At 32.3% G+C, this 12566-nt stretch overlaps 1 protein-coding gene across 1 annotated transcript in view; it reads right to left on the bottom strand.

Moving 5' to 3' along the window:
* Positions 1–10587: 10587 nt before the first annotated feature.
* The window catches only part of LOC127878390 (uncharacterized), a 46197-nt gene continuing 44218 nt past the window's right edge, over positions 10588–12566 (bottom strand). Inside the window, exon 37 of the mRNA XM_052424915.1 lies at positions 10588–12456. Coding sequence (XP_052280875.1) covers positions 12385–12456 — 72 coding nt within the window. The 3' untranslated portion in view covers positions 10588–12384. The remainder of the gene's footprint in view (positions 12457–12566) is intronic.

Genomic DNA, 12566 nt, shown 5'->3' on the forward strand with positions numbered 1-12566 from the left:
AGATATATATACATATAATATATATATATATATATATATATATATATATATATATATATATTTATATTATCAGCATGTAGAAGCTACAAATGATTCAAAAGATTCTTACTTCACCCGATAACAATCTGCAAAACTGAATCACCGCTTAGAGGACCTTCTATTCCTGCCAAGGATGCGAGTGTTGTCTTTATCATGAAAATTTTGCCTCGTCTTTGGAAAACTTCGCTTAATCCATGTGCGTAAAGATTTGTCCTACATTAGCCTATGCGGCCCACACAAAATTATTGGGGACAAAACTTTCTGCTTTTATGTAATTTAATTTTTGGGAAGTCTCTTCTTAACGAAAAATCCACTCAAGGCGGAAAGAGATGTCCCTGATTAACTTGTGCGGACTGTTTTTTCAAAGAACGAGGCTCATATACATTTTTGTATCCATTCATGGATATTAACTGTGTTGACCATTCTGGTTTTCAAATCGTAGAAAAATAGAAGAAAATGCAAATTAAAAGCTAGAAAATTGCTCATCTAAAAATATTTTAAGACTATTAAATTTCTATGTACATGTTAGCTAACTTATTAAGTTATAAAAAACAAGGATCAAAAATAGGAAGCAAACAAACAAATCCATGATAGCCATAAAGTGGTCCAGGAAGGGCTCAATATAAATGGTAATCCACTTGTCCAGGAAAACCATATTGGAAGTGACAGGTAAAAAAAGTTGCTAAATGGACCGGAAGTGAATACACTAGCCAATGCCAGTAATGTGTCTTGTATTAATAAACAAAACTTGATGTTGACATTTAAACAATAAAGCACAAAGTACGTAGATACAAACTATATTGCAGTGTAAACAAGGCAGACAAATCGCATAATTCAATTGACCCAACTTTTTTCTGTTAGTTCCCTTCAACAACATCATTTTCGCTTATGGTTTATTTGACAATCAAATTAAGTAAAGGAAAACTTTCAAATCAAAAGTCTTCATTCAAAGATTGATTCATTAATTTAGCCTATAGACGGGTCACAATGTGTCTAAGATTTGACCTGGTGACCTAAATTTTGAACACACTTTACTAGGATTTGAACACGGCCTTAAAATTCTCTTAATAAACATTCAGAGGTTCATCGAGATTGAGTAATATATGTGGCAACTACAGTGGTTATCAGGTATTTGACGATCTTGCATTTTTAAAACATCCTATTCACCGATTGTTTTTGAACAATTGGGAAATGTACCAGTACAGCACCAATGGGGAAAAAATTCTGGCCAAAAAAACTTAAATTGGGATAAAATGCGTCGTTTAATAATCAGATTGGCCATGATGGGTCTTTTCATTTGCTTGGTACTTAATGGCACATTTGTTTAGTTGTTCACTTTCAGATAATGCACGTTTGGAACAAAATTGCTGCAACTTTTCCATATTTTGGGGGATTTTTTTTAAAACTGCAATTGGGATTTGTTGTATTCTTTCTCCATTGAGAAAGTACATTTTACATGTACTTTACAAAGACGGCAAAAAATCGCTGATTTTTTCAAGCAAAGACTGACATTGGGCCAATATTTCGACATGTCTGTGTTTGCACATTTATTATTAATTATTCTCTAATGGTGAGATTAACTATAAGGTGATACTTACAAGTTCAATCTTCAAAATGTGACAGATAAAATAATATTTGTTAACTAGTTACAAACATAACAGACATTGATAAAGCATTTATGTACATACACCTTTAGAAAAAAGAAATACAACAGATTTCTATGAAAATTTTAAGCTTGCCCATAAAGCATCAAGTCAATAAAAGTGAGCAATCGGGTAAAACATGGCTTTTTGAGTGTGCGCAAACGTAGCCAAAGTGTTGGTTCAGATTGGCCTGTACAGATTGAACAGGCTAATCAGGGACAACGGTTCCACTCTATACTTGATTTTAGTTAAGATAAGATAAGATTTATTTTGAGTCGGCAAGAGTGAATAAAACAACAAACATAAGCTCAGACAGCTTGTACAACCGAATATTAAACATGATGAATAAAAATAACAAGTGTATAAAAGCTGAAAGACTGGAAACAATTTGTACTACAATTAAAAGGCAAATATACATAAAAATATATAGCATGATATTACAACATCAGATATGGTACAATAAAAAAAGTTAAGATTTGTCTGCATTAAAAGTCAGATAATTTTTTAAGAGAAAGAATAATATTGATAAAGGATAAGGAACAGATTTTATATACTGGTATTGATCCTTGTACAGATCTTTTTGAGCTATTTTAGATTTTTGTGCGGCCGTAAGGACAGACAGAAGGATGAAGGGATTTTACTAAGGAACCAATAGACATCGAAAAATGGCAAACTCTACTCTAAGGTTAATCCAAGACAGAGAAAACGAAAGATATTACACAAATTAACCATGCCATGATGGACCTTACGTGCTAACATAAGTTCACGAAAATCAATAGTTGAAGCCCTAAGCTTGTGTTGTGATCTAGTCTTAGACCTGACATGACCCACATTCAAACATGGTCATCATTTTGTCAAGATAACATAAGGACCAATTTTCATCAATTTGGTCATAAATGTGGCCTCTAGATGGTAAAAAGTTCTTTAAAGATTTGACTTGTTGACTAAACTTTTGGATGCACGTGGCTTTGGTTTAAGGTTGGCCTTTATATTGAAAAAAAAACCAAACAACATGAGGACCAAGTTTCATAAAGCTTTAGTTATAAATGTGTCCTCTTAAGATTCATAACAAGGGTTTTCATATATTTTATTTGAAGACACGCACATGACCCATATTGAAGCTCGTTCTGGTAAATGTCAATATAACCAATCAGATCATGATTCTACAATGATCGAATTATAAATCTCATTTGTTAGCTATGTAAAAGCATTGACCTTGTGACTTAGTTTTTTTAAGTACCAAATCCAGTATCAAATAAATCTTTGATATTGCCAAAGTAAACTATCTTACTCAGTTTCATCAAGAGTGTTTACAAGGCATGTTCTATGATTTGAATATAAAAAGTGTTTTATTACGCCGAAATGGGATTTAGAGCCCACTTTAATATAATATATGTATTTATCAGCTTTAAGTAAGCAAACATTCTTGATACTAATCATCAATGCACAATTACGAATCATACATGTGGGTAAACGAGTCGATAAAAATAATGTCTCAGAAAAGCTTCAGAAGAACTTACAGACGACCTTCTTTTATTAGACTGGTCCATCATTCAATCCCCATGTCAAGAAGACAATCTGAAACAAGGGATGTTAAAAAAGTGTGCTTTAAAATTGTTCCGAATACATCACACACGCTGTTCAGGACAACTCAGCTCCTTAAGGTCTCTGGAATCAGCAGGCAACCAAGAGCCTTTTGTCCTCTTATCTTAATCTAGTGTTTTAGTGTGTTTTTTTTTCACCATTTTAGAATGTTGCCGGGTCTTTTAGGATTTCTAGAAATCTTTTTTGACTAAAATTAGAAATTAGTGTTGTTGTTGTTGGTGTTGTTGAATGCTAACAAATGCTTTAAACTTGTGAATAAAAGTGATTTCACTTTTGTACTTACTGCTATCATTTACGGATTTATTCAAAACAAGGTCTTGTATCATATAAGAATACAATGTAGGTTTTTCTGTAAAAAACGTTTTAATTAATGCTGAAAAAGCATATTTGCAGACAGTTTTTTTTACAAGTTATATACCTAGGGATCGAAATTAGTACTTTCACACTTCCAAAATGCAAGCCTAATTTACTTGTTCAAGAACTGTTTGTTGCTGGTATTTGTTTTTAAATTAAACGTTAATTAAAATAGTATATAAAGTTAAATATTGTTTACATATACAGCATCTTTCCTGTACATAAAGTATTAGTTGGTACCGGAAAAGGTACTCTTATAAATATAAGGCAGATCAACCCATGCAAAATACGTGGGACCTTGCAAATTTCAGATAAAATTTGCGCAGGTCCGGTATTTTTCCCGAAATTGTCCCTCGTGTCCAACAAAAATACTTCTTATAAAAATTAGTTTTGGTTAAAAAATAAAAACGAAACTAGGAATATGAAAACTATGGCGTGTTTTTTATTCATATTACTTCAGCGGTTTTCCAGCCATTTTGGAAAAAGGGGTCTGGTCAAATTGGGATTTGTTTAATCGATAAAAGTGGAAAATTTGGGAAATTTTTATCGACAAAAAGAACCAAATAGAGATTTTTACCGACAAATATTGACTCAACAGGTCTTCAATCTTATGGACACTGATTTGAACCTGAATGGAGACAAACCTTTTCTTATTTCTTTTTTATATTCGTCTTTTTAAAGATGAGCTATACAGTTCCGATTTTTATATCAAACCATTTTGAAGGCATTTTCTGAAACTCATACAAAATTCATAAATCTGTGAAGAAGTGCCTTTTAAATATCTTTAAAACTGTTAAATGTTGATAAATAGTAACATTACTAAACATACACAAAGAATGAACATAAAGTAAATATATAACATAACTATGTCCTCCGATTACTGTGTATGGAGAGGTTAAAGAAACAAGAAAAATAATTTCCGAATTAATGCAAACAATGCCAAAATAAACGATTTACCATTAAATATGTATATAATTTCCATTAAATCCATGTCAAAATTGTTTATTTAAAGTGTGTTTAACCACAAAAAGCCGATAGTTCTACACACTCCCACAAATTACATCCACTATGCGCGTTGTTTACGTGGTATCGAGACGTCACATCCGAAAAGCGAGAGTACTCGAATGCAATAGGCATAAGTCCAACAAAACTTAAAAATTTAATTTACAGAACATATTTATACAAACTGAAACAGTAATTTAACTTTTTTATAACTGCTATTTACAATTTAACAAGTTTCTGTTTGATCGGTTAATCTGTTTTTTGAACAACATTCACATGTAAAAGTGCTCAAGAATTGCAAAAACATGAACGTTTGAAATTTGATCAAATACAATTTTGGGATATAATGAAATATGTTACCATTAAAAGATTTGATAAAATGAACATCCAATCGGGAAAGGGTTAACCCACTGAACATGTGTAAATGGTCATGTCACCTATTTTCGCAATGTGTGCGAACAGACTGTTCCATGCAACATTTTCTGAGAATGGGGAGAAAGTAAAATAATTTTTGTTATAATAAATCAAATATATGAAAATGTTGTGTTTACACAAGTGCAGTTGTCTGGCGCACTTTGCAATGAATGTAGAAGTTTTATGAAGAGGAGCGAAAAAAATGAATGGAATAGGGATACATTGGATTATATAAGTAGGATTTTTAAATGCAATCATACTTGTTTCTCTCCCTCATTTAAGTAGTGTCTGTACTTATTTTCAAGCGTAGAAATGTTTGTGAAACAAAATACTCTGAGCGTATGCGTGTGACATCATCACGAGAGCCGCGTTCTTAATGTAAACTAAGAGATCAAAATTAGGCTACGCCCGATACAAGGGATTTGTACGATATATTGTGGGATGTCTGTTGTCGAGTTGTAATTGTCCCACTTATCAACATGTAAACAATTACAACGTAAATAATGTTTAATTAACACCCAACTGAGCACCTTTGTACAGTTGTTACCCCTTAACCAATAAGCGCCGTAAAAATCGTTTTTTTAGAAGGAGTGCTGTATCGGAAGAAGAAGAGTGGTACGTTTACTCCTTGGTACGGAGGCTCTAAATACTTAAATTTATTATAACTCTACAGTATTTGTTAATTTATCGATAAATTGAAGTGCATATATATGCAAAGAGCTTTCAATTACACACATACAAAAAAGTAATTACTGTTTTTATACAGACGTTCAAACACATCGATTAAATTATTAACGTTTGTTTTATTTTTTTATTTATTTTTTTTTTCAAAAATGGCGCTTTCTTGAGGTTACATTATACTAAATACTCTCTAAATAAATCCACAACTTTAACTCGAATGCATGTTTTACAGGTAAGACAGTTATTCTGTATTTATCTTTTGGAGATATTGATAGGGAAGGTAAGGTTTAAACTAATATACCACTGACATCTATTAACTTGACCCACATACAAAAGCTCAAATAAATCAATTGGTAAACGTACACAGACGTGCGGCCAGATTTTTTACAAACATATACCAAAACACAAGATCAGTAACTAATATAATAAACATCTTTATTGGCCCACTATTGAAACACGCAGAACAAAATTTCGTATAATCATGTTATATAAAATTATCCACCACATCGTTGCCATAACTCCTCCAGATAAACTCCTTGTTCCTGTCGACCATCGACCCAGACTCATTGTTTAAGACACATACAAACTTCAAAAGACTCTTTAAAAAGTCTCATTTTATCCAAGATAAATAATACAAAGGAATCCACTACCTCCCCATATACATGAGGCAGCCACAGTTGAAGTTTTCAAAAACCTTATCCACCTGTAAACACTTACAATATAAATAATTTTAAACTAACACCCAAATGAGCGCGTTTTGTACAGTTCTCAGCCCTTAACAAATAGGCGCCGGCACACAATCTTCTATTTAGAAGGAGTGCTGTACCAGAATAAGAAGAAGAAGAAAAAGAAGAAGAAGAAAAATGGACTTTTTGTATAATTGGACTATTTTTGTATAATGTGATATTCACAACGTTTGCAAATATGACCGAAAAGACCGAATATGAAAAACAAAAAACAACTGATCTTCATTAACACTGAATGTAATGTGTTTTTTTAATTTGTATTGCTATCTGTTTTTGCTACTGATATATATTTCCTTCAAATGAATAAACATAAAAGACCGTTCATTCAAAATAAATTTGACTCTCTTTAACTTCTTTTTTTATTAAACTTTATTTCAAGGCGGTAGATCTAACCCAGATATTTTTGTATCTTCATTGTGTGCGTTTCCCATTGTATAAATGGACGATTTAAGAGAATAGCTAATGACTAAGTGTGAAGTGTCGAGCTCGGAAAAAAGGTTTTAACCTCCAATACTTTGAAGTAGTGCTGCAACAATACGCCAAAAACCGTATTGCAATATATTGTCAGTTCAAAAACCCGTATTGCAATATATCGCAATATATTGCTAACTTGTACCAAAATTATAACTTGCCAATTACCCGATAATCCCGTATATTCCAGTTTTAAAGCAAATTCTGTTAAATATTTACTTTAAATGTACTCAATAATAACAAGAAACACAAACATTTGCAAATTTTCTTAAGTATCAAATACATTTTGGCATTTGTTACTATTTAAAGATGTGATGAAATAACGTCCAACCGGGGCGTTTTTTTCCACTGAACACGCGTAATTCACCTGACGTGATGTTCCCATTTTTATACAACACAAAATACACCCATACTTTCCATGCGACGTTCTACATGTCTGTATAATTTTCGCGCGCTTTTTATTGAGACAAAGGATAAAGCACTTTTTATTTGACGCTAGAATTTCTTATTGTCGCATAAGCATTAAAATTTGGAAGCGTATTTCCGAAATTCGGATTACAAATTTAATAATGCTCAATTCAGAATCGAACGAAACATTTACAGCTGTTCGCAATTAATTCAACGATAATCTGTTCAAAAGCATCGAACGAATGCTCCGATGTAACAACGCTACTCCGTAAAATACACTTTCAGAATGTTACTTTTAAGAAAACAAAAATTTACAATGCTTTGTTTTGTTTACCTTGTTATCATTATTTCGGATGGCTTTTCTTGACGAAATGTGAATGAATTTTGTAAAATTTTCGTACCGGTATGATGAAAATCGTATCGCAATACAATATGCAGATTGCGTATTGCGATATATACCGATATACCGGTATATTGTTGCAGCACTAATAAAGACGACCATACTCACACAATCAACAAACCCAGGCAGTTTTAGTGCGAACATAAGTGGCCTCTTAGATAATGTCGAGAGTCGTGAATGCCTTTTGAGAGACGACGATAGTGTATATCCCATAGTCTTGCACAATTTAATGTGTACTAATTTCTGTGGCTAAGGATAGACATACCGAGAGATTTGTTTTCCTTCTTTATAAAGTACCGGAAAACGCCACTTTCCCAATTAGGAAAAAACTACAAATCTTCCAATTGCTGTCAAAAAAAGTCCTATTTGAAGGTTTCCAAAATATATTTATTTTCTTTTTGAATAAATAAAATGAAACATTTAGTTTCCCAATGTAACTCTATAGCTTGAACCTAAGTTTATAAAATATTGACAACTTGACAACACTGAGTTATAAATGTATAAGTATTTGGGAGCAAAAATGAGATACACGAATTTCCCAATATGAAGACTTCACTAAGCAAATTTTCCAAAGTTCAGGGTTTGCTCACAATTTTTCCAAATCGGGCTGGTACCGGTACATTTCCCAATTGGGCCAAAAACATCGCTGGCACAAATACCCAACCAAGCTTTGTTATTTATCATTTTACAACGTCATTGCGGCTTCTTTCAGAATTTGCAAGACGATTATCTGAATGTTAAACTATTTGATGCTATTTTTATTTAACTTTTTAATAAACTCGAGATATATATGTGATATTCGTTTTTGTTTCATTTCATTATGTCGATTTTAATAATAGAAGCTTAAGCTTTTATTTATTCATACCGGAATAAGGTATGTAAAAAATCATGAAAAAAAGTTAAGATTCGAATACAAATTATATACGAAATAGACAGCATACATACTTTTTGAACACCGTCAACTCCTTTAATAATAATAGGAATCAACGAAATAAGGGATTTACCGGTAAGCTATATATTCTTTTACCACTTTTTCCACTGGAATCGGAGCCTTAAATGAGGTTAAATTAGTTAAAGGCTCGTGTTAATGTTGGATTAAATAAGCGGAAACACTGGTTGCAATTCTGTTTTATGTTAACGGGGTGTATCGACGTTATTTCCCTTAACATGTGTACAAATATATGACTTCCGGTGAAAGTCCAGTCGGCTCCCAATTTTTTTTCTTTTCCTGAGATAACTTAACATTACAGTCCTATGGTTATACGGGAATGTGTGCGCTATGCAAGATATTTTTGTTTTCGACACTTAAACTGTACCGCTTTTCTCGTCAGATATCTATTAAGATGAAATAATTTTAAAACTTTCCATAAACTGTAAACTGAAACGTTTTAATTGATCTTAGAAGCTCCGCAGGCACAAACTCCTATATCAAGTCAATGTAATATCACATAAAATAAAAATTCTCGAACCTTTTTTGTATCTCATAGTCATTGCATGTACAATAAAACGTCGTATGAAGTACTTGTACCTGATGTTCGAAAATATTATGGCTAAATTTAGCTTAACATTTGAATTATACCGCAATTTTACTCCAATTAGATACAAGACTTTTCTTAAACGGGAAAAGGCTGACAAAATGTTAAAGTATAAAACTATGAGAACTTGTAAGGTTTAGTCACAATATTCAGTAAACCTCTTCTAAATGGACGACCGGTGCCGGATTAGCAACGTGGAAGCGGATAGGCAGTGAAACTATTGGGGCCCGCGCCCAAGGCCCCTAGTCGGCCTAGTGCCTACTTGAACGCCAGTGCCCAGCCGATTTCATTCGTTTAAATTAGCCTACCAGTGCCAAGGCTGGCAAGAAATAAAATGTGACAATGTCCTTTTTAGGTATTCAATGGCATATTGAAAACGAGAGAACCAGCATTACAAAACGGTTTTGCAAATAATAAATGATTGCCACTTCGTAAGACAAATCAGGATCCGTGCTAGGATGTCAAGCCCTCAATCAAAACATAACATTGATATACAATAACTGGCTTTGTCAAGTCATTATATTAGGCTAAGTAAGTATTTTTTATCGTCACGGTCTCAATGGGCCCTTAAAAGACGCGGAGCCATTAACCCGTTGCCAACTCTGCCTAATCCGGTGCTGATGACGACCATATCGGTAATTATTAAGCAACAACGCCATTCTTACTGGACTAGTTATGATATAGCAAAGATTCATTATAATAAAATAAGCATTCGTTTAATCTTATTATCTAATCGTTCACAACAGACGTCTTTATATGTCATTTTTAGAATATAAAATTAAAAATTATTACTGTATGTGAGAAATTTTATTTTAAGAAAGCGAAGAATAAAATATACATAACATATTAAACAAATTCATATATTTAAAATTCAAATGCATATAAAAGGGCTTGGAACGTGGATTCGACCGCATTCCGTTATAATATGTTATTATGGTTGAAATATATACAAACTGTAACTTCAGCTGCACCGGACGGTTAAAAAATCTTATCATAGCCTGTGGTCTATTATTTATTCTTATAACGGGAGCCCCGGATAGGAACGGTCAATTCGAAGCATTGTGTTTTCAAACCGTTTTTTTTGGAGCTCGAAAACTCATAGTAAGCTCAGAGTTATTTGCAAAAGCATTAACATGAAAATTACAATTAACTTCATACAATCACAATTCAAATTTCATAGCAGTAAAAGATAATACCTTTCAAATTACCATTAGACCAATCAGAGGGTAGATGCAAGCCAGAACAACAGAAATATAACTTGCTGAAGCAAATAAAAACACAATATAAAATCATTCATAAAAAATCTTTTCCATTTATACAAAATCAAGTTGAATATTGTGCACCAAAATTCCTAAAGCGCAATGGATGAACACAAAAACAATAGCAACAAGCAAATGTTTCTCGATAGCTAACATAAGTCTTATAATCAGGTTTATATAAATCACGTGTGTCCCCGGGTTGATATTGATGTTTCCAGGGGAACAATTCGTCGGCAACTAGTTAAAAATGACACTATGATGCTTCATACCACGAGACCATCGGAAAGTGGCCAATTTGACCGAGGGGCATGATACGATCAATCTTTGAAGATATAACGTGTTTAAATCCAAAAATGAAATATATAAGTCTTTTGTTTTATTGTTTAAATCAACACAAGCTATGTTAACTACGGGACATGTTAACCAGTTAAACCCGAGTAATATACATTGATAAAGCTAGAAGACCACCACGATAAGTAAACATGACGTTAAGAAGAAGTTGTCGTTTGAATGAACATGTCTTTGCACCACGCAAGATAGACGAAAATGCAATCACAAAAGTCAAAATTTTTGATAGGCTAAAACTCTAAAACGCAGATGAATAAACCTGTCTTGAATGCTGTATGCTAGAAAGTGTCCATGAACACTTGCAATCATTTACATTGGCAGCGAAACAAAATGAGTCCAATAAATTATTATTAAATAAAACAAATGAGCTTATAAAACTGAAAATAAAAATTTAAATATTAGAAAATTAAACAATATGAACATAGTGCACAAATAAAATTACACAGTGCTGCCCCATTTTAGTATTTTAATGAGACATATTGTATTTGTATTATTTAATGCCTACTCGAAGAATTTCGTATTTCAATAAAAATGCAGAACAATTACATTTTCAAATGAAAATATATGAATTAATTAAACAGTTATCTAAGAGTCAAAATATGGAATGAAACAAATATGCTAAAGGGTGTACTCAACCTACGACTTTTATTACGACGTGTTTAATTTTAGAGTGTATATTTTGTATAAATATTGTACACTCAACCTTACTCTGAATGCCAGTAGACCTGATTGTAAAGTGCCTCAATGTTGTTGAAGTTGTCAAACACATCCGTACATGTTCTTATAACTTGATATACACTTGACATAAATATTTTGATACACAAGTGATTTAAAGTCCGTACATAATTTTCAATAGTTTTATCATTAGAGAATGCTTGTATAGCGAAAATATTGCTTCGTCTCACACATGGGTTTGCTTTTGTTTACGTTCAAAAGTTTCAGTTGTTTGTGTCAATGGTAATTGTATACTATTCAATGATATAATTTAAAATAAAATGTTGTATATTATGCAAGAAATAAAATATAAGTCATTCTTCTCAGCAATAAACTTTAAATATACAATATGCCGATATTCATTTCTATTATACAAATCAAAGCACAGAAGTTATTTCACAATAAAAGTAAAAAACTGGAATTAATACAACATAGTCCAAATGCAATCCAGGGTCCATCATTTGTGTACCTCAATGTCGACATTCTATATTGCAGTCTTAAATAGTATGTAGAACAAATATTGTTCATAAAAAATCCAATGGCCCACACTTTGAAAATTAATTTTGAAAATGTTATCTATCGTTCTTCAATCTAGTTGAATAATGTGGCTACATGCGAGTCATTTCTATCGTAATAAGTGCAAACTTGCAATATTTATGAACATCTAAATCTAGCGCACGTATTGCCATATGTCACGTTCTAATATGTGCATCAAGTTAAACACCGCGACTTCCAGATGCCATAAGTATCGATACTTTCTTGACGCTATGTGTTGGCGTACGTCACATTGGATTCTACATACTGTGTCAGCAAGCTGTAGCTAAAACGATACTGTTCCTGAAATGATAAAACAAAATCTGTAGTTAATAGTAATGGCTTAATCAGTGTTTCTTTAATTAAAAGCTTATAAAATAAGAAATCAATCCAGCAATATAAAATCAGCATAC

The sequence above is a fragment of the Dreissena polymorpha genome, chromosome 4, assembly GCF_020536995.1.
Source record: "Dreissena polymorpha isolate Duluth1 chromosome 4, UMN_Dpol_1.0, whole genome shotgun sequence".
In the NCBI taxonomy this organism is placed as follows: Eukaryota; Metazoa; Mollusca; class Bivalvia; order Myida; family Dreissenidae; genus Dreissena; species Dreissena polymorpha.